Source organism: Rhamphochromis sp. 'chilingali' (genome assembly GCF_963969265.1).
Source record: "Rhamphochromis sp. 'chilingali' genome assembly, chromosome: 7".
In the NCBI taxonomy this organism is placed as follows: Eukaryota; Metazoa; Chordata; class Actinopteri; order Cichliformes; family Cichlidae; genus Rhamphochromis; species Rhamphochromis sp. 'chilingali'.
Genome location: NC_137934.1, coordinates 4,596,088 through 4,622,502, shown reverse-complemented (window position 1 = coordinate 4,622,502; position 26,415 = coordinate 4,596,088). Strand labels below are relative to the sequence as shown.

The following is a 26,415-nucleotide window of genomic DNA, read 5'->3' as shown; positions in this document are numbered from 1 at the left end:
CAAGGAAAGGGAGAAATGAAAGCCTGATTGGCTAGAGGCTGTCAGAGAGCGTATGGGATACATGAGAGCTTGTGATTGGCTATACATTGCCAAAAGCCAGAAAATAAAAAGGAAATAAGGTGCTATGATTGGCTCAGTGCCTTAACAGGCTAGACGGAGAGGTATGAGAGCATGCAACTGGGGAAATGTGAAGGCCTAAAATTGGACGTGGAGAGCTTTGAAAGACTGAGATTGACTAAAAGATTATTGAAAGTCAAAAACAGGGAAACGAGAGTCTGTGATTTGCTCAGGGCCATTGAAGACTAGATGGTGAAATCTGAGAGATGCGAAGATCTGACATTGGAGAGTGAGAGGTACGAGAGACTTGGTATAGGAAGTTATTAGAGCCTGAGATTGGCTAGAAGCTAAGAGCACCTCAGGGTCCTTAAGGCTTGAGGTACAGCATGAGAATCAAATGACCATGGCCCAGTGGCTAAGAGAGGAGGATGAAAAAGAGAGGTCTGAATAATGCCGAGGGATTAGACGGCACATGAGCGGTCCAATTCTGAATAAATTTAGACACAGAGGGATTGACGTAAAACTGAGAGGAGGCAGAGTCTAAAATGTATCCAACTTCAGAACGTTTAACAAGAAAACATGAAAAGAAAAAGGAAGAGCACTTACTTAAGGCTCTTTTGGCTTTGGCATGAATCAGAAATTAACAGCAGAATTGGGTAAAATCAGATGTGGAAATGCCAAACTGAGGACTGAAACAAGAAGCACTCAGAGAGCACAAACCACCCCCAGCTCACTCTTGTTATTCCTAAGGGAATATCACTACATTTTCTAAAAATCCCTTTTCTTTCTTTGTGCTTTTTAAATGTAGTTTTGTAGTGCAGTAAAAACAAGTAGACTTTTGTTGTTTGCACATAAATAAATAAATCTAAACCTGCCATCATGTAATATCTTGCAGACTGCAGAAGACTAAAAGAAACCAGACCTGAAAATAGAGAGGTGGCTAACGGGAATGGACTGGCACAACAAAACAAGGATTCTGCACTTGGCTGAGATGTGTGTTAGTATGCACTGTGACTGGCTAATTTTATTATCTTGATGGCATTTTATGTGTTATTATTATAAGAGAAGCTTATTAGAGTAAAAGAATGATGTGCCTCTAATCGGGGCTATTGATGCTCCGAAGAAACAGATCAAAAATCAACTCGGGCCAGTTGAGTTTCAATTTATCGGCTTTTCCCAGAAGCTGCGTCTCTCATTCTGTAAATTGTGACAGACAAAAACCTCTCTAATAACGCCAACACAAAAAAATCCCTTAAGACTAAAATGGCTAAAAGTCCATTTTATTTACAAGAACATTTTGATTCTTTCTTTCCCCACACAGCTTGGTTTCCTGTCTGCGAATGGGCCCGGGGGGAACTCTCAGGCAACAAGGCATACGAAAGAAGCCGTAATTCAAATGAAAGCAAAAGCTACCGTTTAATAACTGTGAATATGTTTGTTGTAGAAACTAAGAAATTGACACTGACAGCTATTTCATTGTGAAGTTTAAATGGGGGGAGCTGCTAGAGGGGTTGAAGACAAAAAAAATGTGAAAAGCAGGCACCACAGAGGATCTGAATGGCCAAATGTTTATGGTTGGGATTATTTCATTAGAAGGTCATCCAATCACAATACAATCAGAGAGGATTCATACCAGTCAAACATGTATTCATGCAGCATAACAATGAACTTAAACATGCATCCAGTCTTAAAGTAGTCTCGCGACGAGAACAAAAATGAGGTCTTGCAACATTCCAGTATTTTCCCAAGTTAGTAGTAAAAGAAGACTTTTTAGCAGATAAATACCCAACCACCACCACCACCACCAGCTAGTCCGTCTGCTATTTACTGCAGCACCAGACAGGCAGCTTCCCAGATGAATGTGCCTGATCCCATCTGCCGGTGGATCACTGACTTCCTGACGGACAGGAAGCAGCATGTGAGGCTGGGAAAGAATGTCTCGGACTCCCGGACCATCAGCACCGGCTCCCCTCAGGGCTGTGTTCTTTCTCCCCTGCTCTTCTCCCTGTATACTAACTGCTGCACCTCCACCCACCAGTCTGTCAAGCTAATCAAGTTTGCAGATGACACCACCGTTATTGGACTCATCTCGGACGGGGATGAGTCTGCCTACAGGAGGGAGGTTGAACGTCTGGTGTCCTGGTGCAGCCACAACAACCTGGTGCTGAATGCCCAGAAGACAGTGGAGATTATTGTGGACTTCAGGAAGCACACAGCTCCACTCCCCCCCATCATCCTGACTGACACCCCCATCACCTCTGTGGACTCATTCCGCTTCCTGGGTACCACCATCACCCAGGACCTGAAGTGGGAGCCCACCATCACCTCCGTCATTAAGAAAGCCCAGCAGAGGATGTACTTCCTGAAGCAGCTGAAGAAATTCAACCTGCCAACACGGACGATGATGCAATTCTACACCGCAATCATTGAGTCCATCCTCACCTCCTCCATCACCGTGTGGTACGCTGGAGCCACTATCAGGGACAAACAGAGACTGCAGCGTGTTGTGCGCTCTGCTGAGAAGGTGATTGGCTGCAGACTCCCATCTCTGCAGGACCTGTACACCTCCAGGACACTGGGGCGTGCAGCTCGGATCTCAGCTGACCCTTCTCACCCTGGACACAGTCTGTTTGACCTGCTCCCCTCAGGCAGGAGGCTCCGGTCCATTCGCACCAGAACCTCTCGCCATAAGAACAGTTTCTTCCCCTCTGCTGTTGGACACATGAACAATAACCGTATGACTGTTCCCACCACTAACACATGACCCTACGCTGTGTTCACTGCATCATTCCATGTTTGGCACTGATCACCACCTGCACTCATGTATATATCATGTATATATCTATCTATCTACTTAGCACTTTTAATTCTTATTCTCATTTTTATTTTCATGTCTATTTAAGCTTAATTTATAACAGTATGTTTGCACTGAAGCACCGCAGCAATTTCCTAATGTTGTAAACCCGCTCAACATTTGGCAATAAAACCCTTTCTGATTCTGATTCAGTGAGTTCAGTGTTACTTTAACTGATGGCGTGAGAATAGTGAGAGTGAACTAAAGCAGCTAAGTTTTATTGTCAGAAAACAAAAACAAATCGATAAAGGAGGGAATGAAAAATACAGTGATGATGCTTTTAAATATGCAACTGTAGAAATGTCATCTATTGTTACCCTTGAGTGTGGCTGCTTTAAAGTAAGCTAAATGTGTCCCTTAGGGAAAACGTTTCTCTTTGGACATTGGCTGCTTTTTTGTGCTAATTGTCCATCTAGTCTTTGTGCCTGACCATTTTTTCCCCTTTGTTAAGTCGCTTTACACTTATGAATCGCTCAGTAGTAGCTCAAGGCACAAACCAGTGTTTTGTCCACTAAAAAAAAAAAAAACTACATACAACAGATGGTTAATATCTTAAATTTATGCCCTTAAGAAATAGGAAAGAAATCCACCAAGTCAACTGATCCATCTACTGTTCACCGAGGCCTCATTGGCAATGATCTCGGTGGAAGAGTAACTGTCAGGAAGCATTTTTTGGGAAAGAAAACAAGTAAGCCATCAGACAGTCATCTGGTAAACATAGTGAAGGCTATGTCAAGGTTTGGGGATTTTACGAGGATTGATGGAATTATAAACAGGAAAGTACCATCAGATTTTGATCCACCATACAATACCATCTTGGAAGCTTCTGATTGGAAACAACTTCATTTTTCAGCATCACAATGATCCCAAACACACTACCAATGCAATCAAAGCATACCTGGATAGAAGAACACACAGTGGAACACTATCAGTCATGGACTGGCCTCCCCAGAGCCCAGACCGCAACATTGTTGAAGCAGTGTGGGATCACGTTGACAGAGAACAGAACAAAGTAGCCAGTTTTCCTGTACTTCAAGCATCCAAGGAGCTGAAGACCAAGCTCCTGGCTTTTATTGTGATAGCAATGTCCCCCAAAACAATAGTAAACTTCCTGTCATGGTCCTGGGCCATGTTGGCCCAGTGTTCTTAGTTTCCTTGTATGTTTGTATTTTGTTCCTTGCTTAGGCCATGTTTTCTGAGTTGCCCTGTTGTGTTGTTCCCTAAGTGTTTTCCCTTCATGGCTTTTACCCCCTGTGTGCCCCTCTGTGTATCTTTGAGCCCTCGTCTCCCTTTGTGGTTGTTTCATGTTTCCCCAGCCCGTTATGTCTGTGTTTTCCCCGTGCTCTCTCTCCTCCTGTCTGAACCTCTGTGCACTTCCTGTTTACTTTGTGACTCTCACGCCCGTACATGTCATGTTCAGTTCACCCCGCCCTGTCTCGTTATGATTATCAGTGTCACCTGTGTTCCCCGTGTGTTCCCACTTTCCTCGTTAACCCTCTGTGTATTTCTGTCTGCGTCTCCCTCTGTTCAGCGTGACGTCGTCCCTCATGCTGTGTGTGATTCCCCCGTGTTTCCTGGTGAGCTTTATGTTAGTTTTTCCCAGTTTAGTTTTGTATCTCCTATTATCTTTGGTCAGCAATAAAGCTGCTTTTTGAGTTCACCCCCGTGTGTGTGAGTTTTGCATTTTGGGTCCTCCTCCTGCCTGCCACACAGCCGAGCCTTGACACTTCCTTTATATTCAGTATTTGGCCCATACAGATTACATTACCCTACGTTTGCTTCTCTCCCACTCCCTTATGCTCACATGTACTATATTTTAATACACTTGAGTTCCCAATAAAAGTGCTCTCATTTCCATATTTTTCTGTTTCTGCTGTCAGATGAAATGACCATGAAGCAGTGACACAAACACAGCCATTAGGACTAATATAAGCCAGCTGTCACTTTGAAGCCCTTTTTCAACCCTTTTTGCTACTCTGCTCAGCTAAAATACTAATGTTATAACAGCGATGACGTCTGAGAAAGATATCACCATTCACTAAGTTTAGGCAAATGCCTCTGCTGTGATTTCAGCTATATTTATATGTAAAATGATCCTTCTACAAATGGTAGGGACAAAATGTCTTAAGCTTTCTGTTAGCAGCTGACGGCTCGTGGAGGGCAAAAGAGGCAGAAAAGAGGTGCTGCAGTAAAAGTTTTACATTTTTGAACATTAAAGTCTAATTGGGCTACTTTAACCTCCTAGGACCTGCCGTCTACATATGTGGACATCACATTTTGGGTTATTTAGACCAAAATACTCAATTTTGCTCTACATGGGCCTGATATCCACTTATGAGGACATTATACTGCTACTGTTCTTTCAAAATTTTAAATGAATATCCTCATATGTGGCTCTCATTTTTCCTAAAAACAAAAATAAGGTAAAAAAAAAAATCTGGTAATTCTTTGTTTTTACATTCATCGGGCCCCAATATGCCCAAATATCAAAGAGAAATTAAAAATGCATGTCGTGGAAGAGTTTGGGTCTTAGGAGGTTAAACTTTGATTAAAGATTTCTGAAGTTTTAATGAGAATGAAGATTTTAATGTAATCAGGGTTTTTGGGGAGTTGCTACTAGTTGTACTGTAGTTGAAAAATTACATTTTAGTTTTGTGCAGAAGAGAAAAAATCTATTTGTGTCCCCTCCTGAATTCCAAAGGCAGCAGGAAAAGAGGAATACTCGCAACTTTGCAGACACACACACACACCTTTCTCCACGTTGACAGTGAATCTAATGAAAGCAGAGTGTGTGGGCGAGCATTTCCACCACGCCTGGGTGCACGCGGTCAACCCTCCTGAGCAACATACATACACAAGCACATGCACAGAGACACACAAACGAGCACACACGATGGCACGAGGCTCGGGCAAGTGCCAAAACACAATACAAGATTACACACAAGGACAGTCTCTCCCTCTCCACCTTTCACTTTCTTCCTCTCACATGCAAATGCACTTTTTTTCCATCTGATTCACTCACACTGAGGGATCATTATCTTTGGCACATTGCAGACACTGAGCAGTGATGGGGCCGTTATCCAAGCAGCGACGAGCACACCCAGCATGTCAAGCCTCATTAAAAGACTGCAACCCCCGACTCTCAGCGTGGGCTCGGTGATTGCATAGTCATTGACCTACCCTCCTTTGATGTAGTCCAGGAAGGTGACTTCAGTGTCCACCAGGAATGACAGGAGGGTTACCTGTAGGTGATAACACCTCAGTCAGCCCAAGCACTGTCGATGATGTAACAAAGTTATTCTGTCTGACACAATAAGAGTGCCATATTTCAAATCTAGTTCAGAAATCATTCCTTACTGTTCCAGAGTTGAGGTATTTTTTCTTCTTTCCTTTCTTCTTTGGATTTACCACCTAAAGAAAGAGCACATTTTCTCCATTAAATTCAAATATACTTTGTAAATCCATCCCTTAATTTGAGTGTCGTTTATAAGTTTAGAAATGGTAACGTGTTTTAAGTACTTTTGCTTTTTTTAAAAAAAACAACAACACAAAGTTGTCATATTGTCTAGTGCCAGACTGATATAGGATTTTTTAGATAGATAACGATATTTGGCGATTTAGGCGTCAGTTTTGGATGAGCAGGCGACTAAATGCCACATAGCTGAGAGGAGCCGGCCCTTTGCCGCATGTCTTTCCTTCCACTTTCCTGTCAATCTTCACTGTATCTGAGTAATAAAGCCACGTCCCATTTATATTCAACAGTGTTTTAGCAGATAAAGGTGAAAGGCTTAAACGTGAATTGAGCTGCGGTTCGGGGAAGGCCTCAAAGGGGACTGGCAGATCCCCATGTACTACATAGAAGTGAAGAAGTTAAAGAATTGAAAAGGGGAGAGAGGGAGGGTGGGGCACGTAAACGAGAATAAACAGCTTGTAGGACTGGGGGAACCTGTATAGATGAGAACCACATCTCAACACTTTTCAGCATAATTTATTACTGGTTGCTGGATCCTACACACGGCTGCAGTTTTTCAGCCGCCACACACAAACACCAATAACAACAACAGGAACCAATTCATCTGTTTTAAGCTGGCGAGGCAGCACACCGCGCCCCCCCCCCCCCCCCCGCCACAGATATCAATAGATCAGCAAACAGCTAATATCATCCCACTACTAAATCAGTCAAGCTTTAATGGTTACACCTTGTAAGCAAACAGTAGCAGATACAGAGCAATGTTAACATTACTTAAAAATAATGTTTCCAGCCCTCTGATAAAAGTAGGCATAATAACTTCTCGCCAACTCCTGGTGGAATTATCCGGCTCTTCAGTTGCTAAATCTGGTAAGAGCTCCATTATACTCAGCAGCTATTTTTTAAATATTATTTTTAACTTCATCTGTGCACCATCTCCTCCTGTGAAAGTAACATGCAATGGACATTTAGAGCTTCTTCTCCAAAAATAATTTAGTGTCACAGCCAAAAATACTGTTAAACTATCTCAACAGAGTTTTGGGAAATAAAGGAGCTGATAATTCTCTTTTGGTGCATTCCTACAAAGCTTCCTCAAATATGACTGCTCATAAAAATACTCAATAGTCTACTGCATGTGACTTACACAAAGGTCAAGGGAGATGTCTTCACTTTATATGCAAACATAACAACATCCTTCAGTGTAATACCAATTAGATTCTGTAAAATTAAAGCATGCTTGGCCCTAAATGCTTCAGTTTGTGGGGATAATATGTGATAGCTGAGGTGGCTTTGCAGTATACTTCATATCCCCTTCATCGGTCCTCAGATACTTCCTTCCCTAAACCAGCAGCTACCATGCTAGGACCATTCAACCTCCTTTTGAATGCCAAACAGTGGATATTAAATCTGAGCTTTATGGTCTAATTTAGCTGTGCCAAGGTTAAACAGGAAGACAGAAGGCCTCGGGGAAACAACATACAAATGTGTGGATTTATGCATTTCTCCTTGGTTCACTTTGGACTGGCACCCGCAAGGACGCATTTGGCTCTGGAGGTGAATTGAAATGTGATTGTGACACAAATACACACAGAGACACACAAACAAAATGCATTTAACACTGCAAAGTCTTTGTCTCGCTTGCTGCAAGTCGAGGATTAAGCAGTACCACGAAAAAGGCCAGAAATCCCAAAATGACTTGTGTGTGTGTGTGTGTGTGCGCGCACATCTGAGGACTATTAGGCAAACAGCAGCTGTTTAAAATGAGACTCCCCTGTGTGCGTTCTTCTCTGTGTGGTGCCCTGTTAATCAAGAAATGTTGACTCTTCCTGGGAGAAGACAAGCCAGCGATCCATCATAACTGTCAGAGATTGTGTGTCTGTGTGTGTGTCACAGACAGCCAGGCAGAATGGAAAGGAGTTTCGGCTTAGTTTTGGTTCACTCTGCCAGGAGAAATTATTATTTTATTATTATTATTTACACTTTTCAAATTTTTCAAGCAAGTAATTTCCCCAATTATTTCTCCACATAATATATGTGGCCATATGGTTCAGTACTTTTTATGTGTACCAAACAATCTCAATCCTCCTATTTTATTGCAAAGATATTTTTCGATATTTGCTGTTGAATTGCCTCTCAGTATTACTCAGGATGAAAGGCTGCAGTTGTAATAGAAACTTTTGTGTTTGGCAGCATCCAACAGTAAAATATGGTCAGAGGTTACCTTGTTTAGGTATAGGCTATTAGCTTTATGACTACAGGATGAACTTTGATATGTGTTTAAAAAGAAAAGGCTTTTAACAGTGGGTTTATAAAGCACGTAAGTTAATGTAAACTGTAAAACTCACTAGAAGATTCAGCTCCTGGTCTACTCTCTTTCTGCTCTTTCTTGAATTTTACACTAGCTTTGTAACTGACTATATATCATAAATGTCAGTAACATTTGCAGTTCCTAATCCTTCATATTGTGTATGCAGTAAAATGAAGATTGCCCTTACAGTTAGACAAACAGAAATTCGATGCTTATTGTTTTGATCTGCTATTAGTTCTTAACGCCTCAAGTCAAAGCGCCTTGTTTTTACTTACTTACTTACTTACTTATAAAGGCATTTGCTCTATTATAATTGAACCAACCAACAAAACTTGCATTTTCATCTTTGGTGAGTGAAATTTTGCTTTTTTATTTGAATGTTTGCACTAATTAAACAGTATCTGTGCACCTTGCTAACCATGATAGCTAGCATTAGCTCATAAATTAGCACTTCACCCTCTCATCTCAATGTCATCATTTTTTGCAACAGCACAAATATAGTGATAGATATAATGCTGAACTTAAGGCTTCAAAATGGCGTGCGATATATACCATCTACTGCAAAGTTCATGCTATCAGCAACAACATCAACTGTATCTGTGAAAATCTGTAGCTTCAAATTACTGGCTTTATTAAAACTGGCTTAGAGTCAGTCCCTTCTTCATTTTTCCCTAACACTTACGATACATTTTGACTTCAGTGAAAGCCAAATTCAGAAAACATAATTGTACTCTTTCAGTGTATTGACTGAGGCTGCAGTTCCTCTGGAACTGATGGGGAGTGTGTACACCTACGACTGCTTTAGTCTAACCTTACAAAATTGTCACTTAAAAGTCTGGTAACTAGATCTGCTCAAAGGAAGATTCAGCTTGTTTTAACATTCAATATCCTGTGTTTGAGACAGCTGGCATTATTACTGTGAAATCATTCATGTTCACTAGACTAAAATTTTAGCAATGGCTAAGATTATATAAATGCTTAAGCTAACATAGTGTAACTAATGTTATATCTTGTAGAACCATTAGTAGGAAACTTGGTAGAACGTTAACACTTTCTGTTCTGTACAGTTGTTTCTCTTTTTTACTGTTTACATTATTTAAAGTTCAGTGTATTTTTTGCAGTACAAAATTGAGCATTGAGAATGCTGTAAATGTCCTTGGATTGGAACTAATTACATTTTTGGTATCATGACATCACACACAGGTTAAACTTCAGCAGAAAGGTTCCAGACAAAAAAAACCCCCAAAACACACTGTAAAACCTGTACACTGGTCTCCATAGGAGCTTCAGCTTTGAATTTAAATACACTAACATTCCTATACATGCAGGAAAAACTCACCTCATAGACGTTGAACTGGCTCTGTCCTCTGGATAGTTCTCTGTAGCTGGTGCTAAATTCTCCAATAAAGTCATGACTACAAACAGAAATGAAGAAGAAAGGAGACAAGAAAGAGAGCTTGAAAAAACTTCAATCTTGTCAATTAATTTTAATGTAATTTTTCTAGTTTCTAATCCAGAGATCATTAAAAAGCCAAAAAACCTAAAAAAAAAAAAAAAAAAAAAAAAAAAAGGCAAAAGAAGTTGTCGTCTTGTGATTTAACAAGATTCCATTTTATGTTTGAAGTTTTTAAATCAACATGAAATGATAAGAATCCCAGAAAAAAAACAACATCATATACACCTCAGAGCAACAATTAGGAGGTTTGTTGTTACGGAGGATTAAAGCAGGATTAAAACACTTCATGGACAAAAATCACTGCCAGCATTTCTTCCCCACTGAAAAAGATACACCAACACACTATGGCTCAGATTAGGAGTGACACTGAATAGATTCCAAAGTACAAAGAATAGAGAAATAACTCCCTGTTAAACTACAGCCTGACAAATGTTGCTGCGTTTTCTTTCTGTCTGAATGCCAGCAGCCAGAATCCAGACTCGTCATTAAGCAGTCAATCGCTGACGATCGTGTACTCAGCTTTCTTACCTACTGAAAACATAGACTTCTGTTAATTATGTGTGACTTAGGGATTAACTGGGTGCAGGAAGCTGACATGTTGAATGTTAACGCAATCAAGACACGAAGTAATAAGGAGAGGCACTGCTGTCTGTTTATCAGTGATTGCTAGCACTGAGGTTATCAGCGCATATCAGATTAATATCTGTACAATAAGCCCTGAAAGCCTTACAGTCACACTCAGCAGTTCTGGAAAACTATCCTGAAAAATGTAAAAATGCAGAGCTTTAACAGTTATTACTTTGATCTTTTCTGTCTTGTTCCTGATCAACTGCTTGTGCAGAACACCTTATTAGATATTGATTTGTACCCCACCTTTACACCAATTAAGATAATCTGAGCCCAGTTAATCACCTTAGACGACCATATTAAAATGCTCAGCTTAACAGAAGAAATAAACAAGCTTGCAGCTTGAGAAGGAATCAAAAGCTATAGCTATTTTCTACAGTGGCCCTGAGAGGCCAAACGGACTGCAACTTAAGAAAACACCAGCAATAAGAAAAATGCTGCAAAAGCAAACAAAACACAACGGAAATAGGAAAAAGCACAGGGAAGTGTTTCTGGGGAGACAATAACCCGACGGACCAGTTGCAGGAACCAAAATATGGTAGTCGTGTTTTATCATGATTCATTTATTACTGATAACGGATTTTTAGGCTAATAGTTAAGCTAACACGCTTACCTTTCATCTTTTCTTTCCTCATAAAATCGATAGATCCTCCAATTCTTTTAAGTGTCTCCCGATGCAATTCTTAGCATATTTTGGTTCCTGCAACTGGTCCGTCGGGTTATTGTCTCCCCAGAAACACTTCCCTTGTGCTTTTGGAAATCTGTTGTTTCCTATTTCCGTTGTGTTTTGTGGGCTTTTGCAGCATTTTTCTTATTGCCAGTGTTTTAAGTTGCAGTCCGTTTGGCCTCTCAGGGCCACCATCATTTTCCCCTCTCATAACAACTTTATGGAGGTGGAAATGTGTTCATAACTCATCTTAACATTAGGAACATCCAACTTAGACTGTCTGCAGTCACTCTCAGACCGACTGGCAAATGTTTGCAAATAATTAAGAACAATAATTAACAGAAAGCAAAAGATAGCAGACTGACTCCAGCTTATTGCCATTTTATCGCATTTTATCACTTTGAAAATAGCAACTGGCTGCGAGTGGCTGCAGACCTGTTGCTATTTTCAAAGCAACGATTTCAAAGGAAAAAGGATTGACGTTCACTGCAAAATGTAACAATAAATGTGGTCATCTCGTGGTCTCCAACCACTGTTGTCTCTAGTATGATTGTTGCCATGGTACAGGGTCGTGTGACCCAGTGTTTGAGTTTTAGCGTATTTTGTTCTAGTTTCAGTTTAGTTTATCTAATTTCTACGATGCCTACGTTGCTGTTCTAGTCGTTTGTTTGTGGATCGTTTTGTGTCTTCTCCCCTGTTTTAAGTCTCCCTGTTTTGTGTGTCTACCTGTCATGTTTCATGTCTCTGTGGTTCTTGTTGTCAAGTTCGTGGCATGTCTGCGTCTTGTCATGTTTCCTGTTTATTTTGAAAGTCTTGTTTCCATGTTCTATGTGCTTAGTTTATGTTCATTCTTGTCAGCTGTTTCCTCATGTGTCTCTACCTCCCTGATCTCCTCATTTGTGTATTTAAGTCCTCTTTCTTCCTGTGTTCAGTGTCACGTTGTCGGTGTAACCTTCCCAGTTATGTCTCGTCGTCGTCACAGTTTTCACGGTTCTCATAGTCACAGTCATAGACTTAGTCTTCAGTGTCATAGCTTAATCACTGTTTCATAGTCTTGTACAGTAATTAGTATCATAGGTTTTCATAGTGTGTTTTCCAGTTTAGTTGTCTTCCCTGCACTCGTCTTTGCTTTTGTTTTGCCTTCTGACATCAGCTATAAAAGGCTCGGTTTTTGTTTAAAGTTTGGTCCCATCTCCTCGCCCGTGTCTGCTCTTGGGTCCACCTCACTCACACTCCACACATGACAATTGTAGCATTACACAACTACATATCCCTGAAAAAAATTCAGTCCAACAGGCCTTGAAGTTTGTACCATTTGAAAATGTTCATGTAATATAAACAGCAAAAATACATGTCTGTAAATCTGATTTTAAAAGCAATAGCAGCAGCACAGGAATGCCAGCATTTATTATTTTAGCTGTAGAGTATTTACACCTTACGTGAGCTGAGTGAAGTGAGCTTCTGGAGCCTGTAATGTAAAAGCTTACACGACAGATGACTTGTTACTATAAGTATTTACCTGCCGTCTCTGTCCCAGTCGTACACCTCGATCTTGATTGTTCTGTTAGGGGAGGAGCAGATTAGAATCAGGTTAACAAAACAACTTTTTCTGCTGGTGTGCAGCTAAATTTTATACTCCTGGAGGCATTAAAATGCTTATTTGCACCATGCAACATATTTAAAAAGTAAGACACAATGTTGCAAAATGATGAAGTACACCGAGACCAGAAGAATGCCAATTTCTTTCTTCAATGTCATGGAGCTTTTAGTGGAAGCAGATCCATTCTGCAGCTTATCTTTATTCCAACACACTGTTTGCCTGTCACTGTACACCTCATCTCCAAATACATCTATTTTCTGCATCCTATTGTAGCTTATGAGGAAGCTGGTAGAAAAATAAATAAAAACAGAACAGTCTGCAGGAGGCAGATAATGCTGCGCTATCATGCCATCAACTAATATCTGCAATATGAGGGTTATTTCTGCCTGATAAAAGGGAGTGACACATGGAGGGTGTGTGTGTTTGTGTGTGGTGGGGCATAGAACAAACAGCAAATTAAAACAGAGGAAGCAAAAAACACTCTGCTGGAGAGAATGAGTACTCATATAATCCCAGTCGATTAAGGCTGTTGTTTTCACAGTGAAAAGCAGTTTGGGAGCACGCATGCTGTACCACTTTCTAAACTTGCAGTATCTAATTGGAAATCAAAGCCAAAGCTGCACTTTTTCCATCCTTTTTATCTCCCAGTATGAGAAAGAGTGGAAATGCAAACCATCATTAATGGGCCTTAGAGCTGCTTAGTGAGACAGATGGACATTAAAGGAAAGAAAGCTGTAAAGATAAGGAGTGGGAATGGGCTGTCTGATAATGATGAGCACTCTGATGATGAGTGTGTTTCCTGGCTGGCGTAACGTTGTCTCCTGGAGAGGTACAAGTACGTGCTGATCTGTCTGGCATAAATGTATTTTCATGTGTTTATATAGGCGGGTGTCTTATTAAGTCGGTGTTGTGCCACAGCTCAGCAGGAAACATCCTGTCACGGTGAGCTTTGATGATGTGATGAGAAACTGACAGCAGTTTCACAGCCTCAATGTACATGTTTGTGTGTGTGTGTGTGCTTGAGTGAGAGTGAGCAAGTGATTGCAGGCCGACCACAGCATCTATGCACAGACAGACACAGTTCCCTATTGTTTGCCAGCCTGAGCTCCCCGTTATCTATTTTCCCAGACTGTAGAAACACACACTCGACTCCTGCGTGTCTGTGTTTCTGTGTGCGAGTCCACTGAGCTTCCTGACTTTTCTATTGATAAGGCACGCTGTGTCTCACCTCATCCAGTAAGCTTACTGGACCAAACTTCAGATCGATGCTGCTGTCTGTTAGTTTAGCTATGTTAAACCCTGTTGTGTGCCCTTTTCCCACACAGCTGCTGTCGACGCAGGAGACGGGACTCACATGGCTGTCATAAGAGAGGCACACACTTTTATCTGCTTTAATCTGCTTTCTCACTTGGACTTCTGCTGAGATGTAAAGTAAAACAGATGTTGCACAACAAATAATTACACATAGCGATGTTTCTTTAAGATATTCGAGGATATTATGCAAAAATGTGTCAGTTTTGTCTTTATGCCTAAATTGTAAAACTTCTAAAGGGGACCTATAATGTTCCTCCTTATATTCGGGCATATATTTACTACTAATATGGTGTAGATATTAGTGGGCAGCACGGTGACACGGTCGGGGTCTTTCTGTGTGGAGTTTGCATGTTCTCCCCGTGTTTGCGTGGGTTCTCCCCGGGTACTCTGGCTTCCTCCCACAGTCCAAAGACATGCAGTTAATGGGGGTAGGTTAATTGATCAATCTAAATTGCCCATAGTTGTGCATTTGGGAGTGAATGTGAGTGCGAATGGTTGTCTGTCTCTCCCTGCGACAGACTGGTGGCCCATCCAGGGTGTACCCCGCCTCTCGCCCTATGACAGTTGGGACAGGCTCCAGCGCCCCCTGTGACCCTGAAAAGGATAAGCGGAAGCGGATGGATGGATGGATATTAGTAGTTCAGGGTGCTGCAAATGCTCAGTTTCAGTTTTTCTCCTCTTGGCTGTGCATGAGTTTGGTGAGAAAGATTTCCCTAACATGCTCATCTTTGGCAAAGTTCACAATTTCTTAAAAGAAAGCTGAATGAAATGCTGGGTAGCCTTTTAAGAAGAGGACTTAAAACAGCTTGTTTAAAGATTCAGAGGCCTTGAGACCCACTAGTCCTCTAGAGAAAAATGTATCTCCAACTGGTGGGTGAGTAGTTGCTGGCTGTCACCAACAGGGTGATTGCTGTGATGATCCCAGTTGTTGCTTTAGTTGCTTACAAATTGCCACAGTCACCCAAGCTTTATATAGAAGACACCGTCAGCAAAGTGATAGTTACAAAATCTGAAGCAAAGCAGAAAATGAGACATTTTACCTTCAAAGCAAAAGCTTTGCTTTACTACTACAGTTTTAAAGCTTTCATTGCACTGATGATTCACCTGGTGACTCCAAATGCAATCAAAGTAATCCCCTGAAAGTTTTCGGTGCATCACTGTAAACCACTTTGTGACCAATTTCACACTAGCCGCTGACAGCAACCTCCAGCAATGCACACTTTTCCCTAAAATCAGTGTTTATCAGCAGATCACTGACATTTCTCTAAGCCTGCATCCTGTGGATTTAGCGGCTGCCAGCAATTATTCACCGACTGATCAGGAAATACATATTTTCCTCTAGTGACCACTGGTTGCCAGATACTTGCAAGCAGTTCTCTAGGCCTGTGTGACAGGAACAAGACATTACATTAGATGCTTAAAGCTGTCCCTTCCCTGCAGAGTTGCTTTGATTCAAACAGATTACATCAACATGAGCAATGTCATTGCTTGCCTGAAATTTTAACAAACAGCTAACCAAAATATGTAGATATCTTAAGGAGTGGACTCATACATTTTTGCCTCCGGTCGAATAAGTATTCTTGCCATTTGTTCAAATAAGCTCATCTTTAACCGGTTAGGCCCCCAGGGTTTTCTGAGCTTTCTGTACGAACTCCGTGTATACAATGTTGGTATCAAAATAAAGCTAATACCTGTGGAATTTTATCAGAGGTGTAAATATTACTGCAGATGTTACTATGTCAAAGGTACTGTGACTCAAACATAGAACAATTTTAATTTCCATCGCCTAATTTTTAAAAGTATTTTCTAGCATATAACACCTTTGAAAATATGCTTTGATGCACATTTAACTCCAACAAATCACGTAACTGTTTGGTGTCTTTGCTTTTTCTGGTGGTTGTAGAAATGGTTTATATGAGATTCAGATGTTTCTGTGGATGCTACACACGTCGAGACTTATATTTCTGACCTTGTGTTATAACTGATTAATTGCGATCTCGTCCCTTTTGCCCCCGGTACTGAGGTGCTTAACTAGTTAAACTGTTTCATCGCCAGTTTTTTTGCAAAGAAATCTAAAGAGAAAACAAACATCAGTTTCTAAATCAATGGAAAAAACAATAAGATCAGATATTTTGTAACATATAGTGTGTGAGTGTGTGTGGGGACTGAATTGTACAAACTAAATGCTGGGGGCAGACAATGAAGAAATGCTGCTCTCTGGATCTTTGCTTCACTTAATCCTGGTATGACAAAACCATTTCTAGCAGTCTGTTTCTTGTGCATTGACCCCACTAAACTAAATATAAACCCGACCACCAGAAAATAATATGTTCTTTCTTCCAAAGCGACTATGAAGCATATTTCTAAAAGCATTGTTTGGATGACACATCAGTCACAGGCTTCATTTAGAAGTCAAACCGCTACGCTGCTTTCAAATGTATAAACATGCACCGACTTTGATGAAGTAATCTTACTATAAAACATGACAGCCAAACACTTTTCCAGAGGAAAACTAAATCATGCATCTACACTCATCAACTTTTCCCTCCTGCTGAAACTGACAAATGTAATATTTAAGCTTGGCAGCTGCAAACAGTATCATGCATTATTCATTCGCACTGTACTCAATTTAACAAATGCTAATTTCCTTGCAAAATACAGTAAATATATTTTCACTGTCACATTTATTTACATCAATTTCAGGATTATTTCCAAAACATGGCTTACAGTAAGAGACCTCACAAATTAATCATAATGAAAACGCTCTATGATGGGCAGCTTCTGTGATTTAAAATGAACCCTAATAAAAAAGTGACACAATAATTGACGCTAATTAACCCCCCAATATTGTTCTAAAATAAGCAGATGGGAGAGAAAGTAAGGCACAGACACCCATGTAATGTTTTAGCGCTACGCAGCCTGAAGAGGCCATCAGACACTGAAATCATCAGAGGTGCATGTATTACTGAAAATGGCATTTTTGAGTGCCTTTCGTACTGAAAAGAACTCCCCTGGATGATTCAGATGGCCGTCTTGGTCGCTGCATTGTACTTAACCTGCCATAATAGCTGCTGTCTAAAAAAAGAGACATACCTGTCATAATCACCGTTGCAAAGAGCTCGAACAGGGATTTTAAAAGCCTGCCAAACAGGGTTCAGTGTATTCTTCACCACCTCTGTCTTATGGCAGATGGTAAACCTGCAGAGACAACAAGGAGGAGAGGCAGTGAGGAAAGTGCAACACTGTAAAGCCAAAACAGCTTAATGGTGTTTGTCCGAGTAGTATTTCTTGGCTTTGGTTTACTGCTGCTATCACTGCTAGACCAATAAGTTCTATTCCTTACTACATATATGACGGAAGTACCAAGATAAAGAAAATGGATAAAAACAAGACTGATTTCCATTATTCTGCTAATTTATTTACACTGGTGTCATTTCAGCTCAGCGGGAGAGTCATTACAGGTTACCAGATAGTGCTGTCATTTACGGTCATGCTACTTTTTCCTTTTTTTGCTCTCGGGCTCACTTTGAGCTCACCTGCACACATCTCACATGTGAAGTGGAGCTGACAAGACGCAGGTGAAGTGAGGATAACATTAATCGAGTGGATGACCTGTTATGTTGAGAGCAACCGAGAGGCAGAAAAACGGAGAAGGAGGAGGTTTGCAGTTAGTTTGCAGAAACACTAAGAAAAGCTGCTGGCGTTGCAGCCACAGAGTCCCTCCACACTGTTCTTGGCTTCCTCCACGCTACAGTAGCTCTTCCTCTAGCAGCTGGGGCGCTGCTGCAAAAGTGTGGCGAGCACAGAACTGAGATGTATAGATCAGCCCCATTGTAACTGACTGTCCCAATTTACCTTGTCAGACGGGGCATCTCTATCTCCAAGATTTTGCACTAACTGGACGTCACATGTATTTCGTACATGTTAGTGAAATGTAGCACAGGGATGACTGTTGGAGTTTCCAAGTTTGTTGCTCAGAAACCCCAAAATAAAACAAAAAACAATACAATATAACATCATTTTATTCATTCTTATTGTGCTTTCGAGCATCTCTAGCTCCACCAGGGCAAGGCAGAGCACAGAAACAGCAGCAGGAGAAAGGAAAAGATGGATTTAGGAAATAAACATAAGCAGGAATAAAAACAAGAGTATTCAATTAAAGAGACATCCAGCTAACTTCCTGCCACTTTGAGTGGAAGAGTGTGCACGCTGCAGTACTTTCCTGATACTCAAACACACAGACATAGAGGGAAAAAAAGCTAATTTCATTAGTCCCTCAGCTAGAAAGTGGACTTGGTATCTCCCACCCTCAGAGCAGAAGGCTTTATCTGACTTGTAACACACTGCAGGATGGAGAGGAGTGTTCATGGGGCGCTCTGGATTGAAAACACAAACAAAACGGATGTGCGCGCACACACACACACACACACACACACACACACAAAATCCTTATCCTATTGCTTCCAGATACACTCACATACATCTGTGCGCACGTTGCTCATGTTAGCGTCTCCACATGTCACTCACATAAATGCTTAAACAGGCAGGATGGCTTTTGATCTGAGACAAATCAATGAAAGCAATTTCCTTTGGATGCAGGGAAGGATTAAACCAGACCCGGAAGGGGAGAGGGAGCAAAGGGGGCGCGAAGCAATGAAGAGACGGGAACTCACGTGCCGTCCTCGTTGCTCCTGTAGAAGACCAGGAAGGGGTCGGATTTGCCAAAGAAATCCTTTTTGTCCAACTTGTTTCCACAGAACTGCATCATCACTGATTCCTAATGAGGAGAGAGTGAAAGGAATATATTAAGTCAGGGTGGAAGGCTGAATATTCTGATTGCAGCATCGTTTATAATATGGGTTTCCTCTCAATATGACTATGATAGCACAAAGTAACTGTAAAGAAAAATAAAAAGATCTTACATGATGATAGACTGATCCAAAAACTGTATTACTTATCGTCTACAGTTGTGTTTTATTGAATCTGCTAACCTCGGTTCTCTATTTTGTGGGCTCGGGAACTGCATGAAACAGATATTCAAAGGGAGCTCGAGCCAGTTCAGCTTCTTGCCAACACTAAAAAGAGGTACGCCATTTTTCATGCAAAATTAAGACCGACATTCAAATAGCTGCTGTAACTGGGGAAGCATCATTACAAATTTTGGACCTGAAATCCATCCAATCGTGACTCATAAGGCTGAATCGAATAACCGTCATAATCCATTTAGCTTATTCTGCTAGCAGCAGAGCTAGCATACTATGAAGGAAACAAAGCGCACAGGGTCACACCTTTGAAGGAATGCTTCCTTTCACATTGTTGTGATGTCATAGTTTTGCAGCATGGAAAAAACCTGCTGATGTGGAATAAAAAAGGAGGGGAGGGGTTAATGTTACAGGGGTTTGGTTTTTGTGTGTCCATGGTGCTAAACCATGAGATCACAGCAAGGTGACTGGTCACCTGGTCGAACCTGGACCAACATTAATTATGATGACTCAGGAACAACACCGACACGGGGATATCAGACTGTGCCAGTATAAATTATTCAATCTCGGCAGATGGCAAAAGTCAAGCATTAGTATTATGTGGAAAAAGGAAAAAGTTGGATTGGTAACTTTAATTTTCCATAGTGCCTTAAGCACTTGTACAAAGTGAAACATGCAGAGAAAACGGACACATGCAGCATTTAGCAAACAGAGGTAGAAGTCACTTTCTCACCCTGCAGTTGTTCAGCTCCTCAGCTTTCACAATAATGGTCCCGCATTTCTTCCCTGGAATGCCTCTGTTTATGATACAATACAGCAAAACATGAGATTACAGTCACCAACAGCGTATTTGTCATCACCACAGTATTTTGTCCACATGTATTCTTCCGCCTACACTTCAGGGTTAAATGACAAGTTGAAAAACACAGGAAGACGGCTCACGTTTCCTTACTCGAGCTGCCATCAGCTCAGGCGGTAGAGCAGGTCATCTACTGATCGGAAGGTTGGTGGTTCAATTCCTGGCTTCCCCTAGTCTATTAACCCCAAATTGCTCTCCGATGCATCCATCGGAGTATGAATGTGTGTGAATGTTACAGCACTTAGAACAATGTGCTTGTGCGAATGGGTGAATGGGCTTTGAGTGCTCAGAAGAGTAGAAAAGCGCTATATAAGAACCAGTCCATTACCATCAGAGCAGTCTATACAGTCGAAGAGCAGTCAGTGAACACATTTAGCTTGTTTGATAACAGTGGCACTGGTTTCTAGACATCCCGCATAAGGGTTCAGGCGGGACTGTGACCTTCTCACAGCAGGAAGGGGACTTCCATGTGTCTGAAACCACTCCCGTCCTGCACAGACACACGGTCAGTCGTATTTCTGTGGGTGAAAATGTGTCAGGTTTGTTTGCTTGCTCACTGTCAACCACAGGAGACAGACGGAAAGCTTCTTTTCTGAAAATGAACCCAGCCAGTGTTGAGATGTTTTTCTCTCATCGCAGTTGATTACACACTACGTATTGTTGCTACAAGTTTCCATGAAACACGCCTTATATTTTTATATTGTTACCAATATTTCCATCTATCTATCTATCTATCTATCTACCTACCTACCTACCTACCTACCTACCTACCTACCTACCTACCTATCTGGGTCATGATGTAAGTAGTCGAACCCTTAGCGTGCCCTGGGTCTGCTTTGCAGCCTCCCAGCAAGACATGCTTGAAGACCCTCACCTGGGAGATCTCAGGAAGATATTCTACTGAATATTTTGATATTTTACTATTCTACTCAGATGCCAACTGACAATGATATGACAGGGTAACGTGTCATCATTGTAGTCTTTGCAGTTGCAATCACCCAGGACCAGTTTGCACTGGTTCACTATACAAGGGGCAAATTCCACTGACACCATGGGATCATTCGGACACATAAAGGCCCTAAAGCACAACAAAGTAGCAAATCATAGAAGCAAGTTAATAAATTTGATTAAGCAGACAAAGCTGTTTAATATCCGTGATTGTCACCTCTCAAATTCGCTGATATTCCTATGATGTATTCCAGAAAATCAGGAATTTTAGATTTACAAGCAGAGCTGGGAGGAAAAACATCACTCGCATGTTTTATTACCTCATTTCCAAGATATACTGTTAGCAAAAAGGTGTTTGTGTTTCTGTGCTGTTTGTGTGCGAGTCCACACATGAATCAGCTTCTGCTCCTGGGAAGGGCACAGAAGCTGTAGCAAAGACTGGAAGGTGAGAATAGGTGATGCACGTCGGTGTGGGTGTTTAACGTGTAAGCGCTTTCTCTGCATAAGGTTTTCAAGGTAAAGTCACCATTTACTGTACCTCCTCCTCCTAAACAAATATGCTCTTTAAACAGTCCCACTGCACACACACACACACACACGAGCACGACCAAAAACTTTCAGTGTTCTCGATTTTGGCACTGAAAAAGTTGAACTACACCTACATTTATTTAAATATACAACAAAATGTGGGCTGAAAAAAGGCGACACATGCAACATAAACAACATATTACCACCTAATCAAGCCAACGTAACCGATGCATTAGCAAACAGAGCACAACTCCCATTTATGTAGAGTTTTCTTTCTGATCCTGGCAAATGCAAGTCAATCATTTACTCTCCTCGAGCTCTGTGGACACCCACCCAGATCCTCATGGATTTGCGGTTACTTGCTCTGGACTGCTTATTATGTCAGGCAGCTTGTCGATAACTTTGAGTGTTAGCTGTTTGACGACCCTGGAAATGTAGTGTTAGATTATCAGCATTTGAAAGCTTTGCTGCACCTGGAAATGAGCGAGATGAGAGGAAAATTATGGTCTGTAAGATGCTAAAACTCTTTGAGGTTTGAGGGCTTCACGGAAAAACGAATAATAATATTATGGATAAATTCTTAATCATGAGGATTGCAGCAGAGAAATCTTCTGTTCTCCCTCGCTGATGTAGTAAAAGCACGTTCTGTGTGCATGTGAGAAAGCGCAGGATGACATAATTTGACACAGATTTTGAAAGAACCTACATTTCTGACAAAGAGGAATGTGATGAGCTCCGCTACGAGACACTCACCTCGCTGGGAAAGACTCTCACAGTCATTAAGTCAGCTCAGAACTGGGGTCTAGGACTTCTGTGTGAATGTAATTCAAATAGTCCTTCTCTATTTCACTCTGGTCTCGTGCATAACGGGCCGAGAGTAATACGTTTTACAAATGGGTTTATCAGATCCTGCAACCTCAGAGCCTATGGAACGCCATATGGTTGTTTCAGAGACTATAAAGCGTAAAAAAGAAAAAGAAATGTAAAATTAATATGTAGGTTTTCTTCTTTTTATCCAGACAGCACACAGAGGTGGGTCTACACAAGACTGAGAGGACTGTAACAACGAGGATAAGGCAGACAGAATGATAAAAATAAAGCCCTGATTCATCCAAATGCAACAAATTTAATAATGTTTGCCACTACAGTCTCTTTGGCTGCTTGGACACCGGCAGTGATTCTTAGGGGGAGTTTAAAAATGCTAAATTGTAGCCTAGCAGCCGTATGATGAAACACTAAACACAATCTAAATAGGCTTGTATGTAGTCCAAACACAAGAATTCCAATAAGGAAAAGCTGGGGAAAAACACATCTTTACAGATGACATTAGCATAGAGATGGAGTGATCAGGAAGGATTAGAGCAACAGGGGAAAAAAATCAATAAAGCAATACTGATTTAAAACAACAGCCTGCTTAAAATCCCAGTAAAGCCTTCAGCTCGCGAATTTTAAGTATGATTCACACGCTTTACTGTTTTGTTTCCGCATGAGCGATGATGCGGAACATGTACAAAGTAGTGTCTTTGGATTGTTCACATCCTCTTGTAAATGCCTGATATCTGAATGGCTGACTGCAATTATGGATGTCTGCTCAAGTACACGTGAACAAATAGCACCAATGATACCCAAAGAGGACTTGAGACACTCTGATTTCAGCAAATCAGAAGCCACGGAAAGACCCACAGTGTTCCCACTCACACACCTGAGAAGGTTTTCAATGACTTACAGCTTACTCGCACCTAACGAACAACACAGCCAACAAAACTGCATTTCCATATTTCCACTTGACTTTGCACCCCTTAATCTAATTTTCAGTGGTTTCAGAATAACATCTAACAGCTCTCAAGTTCCAGATATCCAAAGTAATTACTTCATTTACATAGACTTCCTGCTCTTTGTGCTACGGTTCAACAGTGGCAGCATGAAACAATAAAAGCAGAGCAGGGGGTTGTTGGCAAATTGGACATAAAAGAAGAGCTGAGCTAATTAAAAATGTTGAGCTGTGTGGGTTCCAGTCAACTACAAAATAGAGCATCATCAACCTTCATCAGCACCTCTGTTAAATCATTTGCTGGCTTTAAATAATGATTCAGCTTCAGTACACAAGTCCCATTATTTTAGGCTATTTCATAATGACACATTAGTACTTTGCAAAGAGGAAAAGCAGGATTTGATATACAAATACTCACAGCATAGCTACAGATTTAACTTTAAAACATGCCTGTATCTATAAAGTGTTAAACTAGCACTACACAATAACTGTACACGAGTACATCTTACTACAATGATTATAGTAATGTAACTACTATATAAAATGCAAGTGTCCCTGATTATCAACATATATACATATAGCGCTCAAATCCTTGCAAATCATATATGTACATATATTATGTGTAGTCGCAGATTTTAAAACCAGTCGCGACATTACGTGTACGTTAGGTTTATGCATACGTTGTTGTAAATACGTTTTGCTCAACTACAGGGCTGCCAAAAGTAATAAAACACTCGGCCTGAGCAGTTATTTACATGATTATTTGATTTAATGTACGTAAGTGATCACTGGTGACCACTAGTGGTGTGAAAAAGTGTTTGCCCGCTTCCTGATTTCCTTTTTTTCCCGCGTGTTTGTAACACTTAAATGTTTCAGATCATCAAACAAATATTAGACAAGCAAACCACAAATGCAGTTTCTACATCATCAGGGCATTTATTATCAAGGGGGGAAAATGCAAACCTACAAAGGCCTGTGTGAAAAAGTGATTGCCCCCCTAAAAGTATATGATCGGCAGGCTAATCACTAAACAGGTGGTTGAATTTTTTCCCCACACCTGTAGCTTCTGAATGTAAAGATGCCTTAACAGCGGTTGAACAAACACAAGGTGATTCTTACATAGCGGTGAAAGTTTCATAAATTTTCCAGACGAGGAACAACATACAAACACTTCATCGCCTACAAGTTTCATGTTATTGGTTTTGGGATTCAGCGTAACTGAGCACACGCGAGGTGGAACGATGGTGTAACAGAAAAAGGAAAACACAACACAAAGTTGTAAAACTCTCGATCACTGTCCATACAGCCCATTTTACTTGTTGGTATCCTCTTACTCTCCACCGTGTCGTCTCACGGCAACAATACACATGAGACACTCATGTGTATTGATCGGTGTCGCTATGACAACTCTTCCGAGCTAGGTCCCCTCCGGCGGGACATCGAATTGGATTCCCATGCTCGTTATTTTCCTAAATGCCTGCTCTCGCTCCACTATTTTTCAGAAAGCTGCAATCATTATTCTGACAGAAATAAAATAATGCGCAGGTGGCAATCGAAAGGATTGCATAGTTACAATAGATGAATAACGTATCCCACAGTTGTGCCTTACATACAAACGCATACATGCACAGACACACGTGTGTGACAGATGTGATATAGAGTTGGAAGCTCAAACTCCTCTGGGACGATATGTACGAAAATGACAAATTAGCACAATATGGGTGAAACGACAGCGTATACTGATGCTCGTGTTTCCTGAAATCAAGTAAAGCAACACAAAACAGTCTGTGTTTAAATGAATACACATCTCTGAGCTCATCATCGTGCTCCAAACCACGTTCCTCTTTTTTAGTTTATCAAAAACACCTAAGCTGAAAGGCACGCCAGGAGCATCTCTTCTTCTGCATCTTCCTGCATGCGTGTGAGTGCGTCTGTGTGTGAGGAAACGCTGTGAATCCTCTAATCAAGACACACGGATATGCAATCAGTGTCTGGCAAGAGACAGCTAATTAAGACTGGGCCACTTCTGTGCTGTGCTTTTCATTATATTCCCGGCGAAGGTGGACTATCTGAATGAGACATCAGTTGTCATTATAAAAACATCAGGATCTGCCTATTCTTGGTCATGCCCCGACACGCAAAGAAACACAGTCGCGCACGCACTGTCATTGAAAAGAAAGCTCATAACTATAATTCTGCTTAACAAAAGGCACACTGACATCAAATCCATGTGACACCAAAGGCAGATACACTTTCTTTTGTCCTTTCTTACAAATGCTTACAATCAGGCTTGTATTCACAGCTATCAGCCTCTGAGTGTGTGTGTGTCTTGGTTCACTTGTATTTAAAATTGTAGACTACTTGGCTCTTCTATAGTTCCACGGGGCTTCTCTATGACCCTCTTCCCACTTACAATGAACACCGAGATCTTGTTTGAGGGAACAAAAGTGTCAAAAAGAGCATGAGCAAGTGTGTGAGCAAGACAGAAATAGAGAGTTCTGGAAAGAAAAGAGCAAAGGGGAAGAAAAAAAAGTACAAAGTGAGAAAACTGCCTTGTTGATTATTCAAAAATATTCAGGAAGCAACAGGATCAGTGCTTCAAATGAAAATGGTATTAGTAATAAAGTCATGATGCTGCTGCTGAGAAGGTGATTGGCTGCAGACTCCCATCTCTGCAGGACCTGTACACCTCCAGGACACTGCGGCGTGCAGCTCGGATCTCAGCTGACCCTTCTCACCCTGGACACAGTCTGTTTGACCTGCTCCCCTCAGGCAGGAGGCTCCGGTGCATTCGCACCAGAACCTCTCGCCACAAGAACAGTTTCTTCCCCTCTGCTGTTGGACACATGAACAATAACCACATGACTGTCGCCGCCACTCACACATGACCCTACGCTGTGTCACTGCATCATTTCATGTCTGGCACTGATCACCACCTGCACTCATGTATATATCTTTCTACGTAGCACTCTTAA

The 26,415-nt window shown here is 41.2% G+C and overlaps 1 protein-coding gene across 1 annotated transcript in view; it reads right to left on the bottom strand.

The window, feature by feature from the left end:
* The window catches only part of LOC308399566 (copine-8), a 107,532-nt gene that overhangs the window by 24,705 nt on the left and 56,412 nt on the right, over window positions 1-26,415 (bottom strand). The window contains exons 7-13 of the mRNA XM_080886906.1: window positions 20,068-20,131; window positions 19,026-19,129; window positions 17,446-17,550; window positions 12,958-12,999; window positions 10,028-10,103; window positions 6,269-6,322; window positions 6,092-6,153 (exon numbers count right to left, since the gene is read on the bottom strand). Coding sequence (XP_080743032.1) covers window positions 6,092-6,153; window positions 6,269-6,322; window positions 10,028-10,103; window positions 12,958-12,999; window positions 17,446-17,550; window positions 19,026-19,129; window positions 20,068-20,131 — 507 coding nt within the window. The remainder of the gene's footprint in view (window positions 1-6,091; window positions 6,154-6,268; window positions 6,323-10,027; window positions 10,104-12,957; window positions 13,000-17,445; window positions 17,551-19,025; window positions 19,130-20,067; window positions 20,132-26,415) is intronic.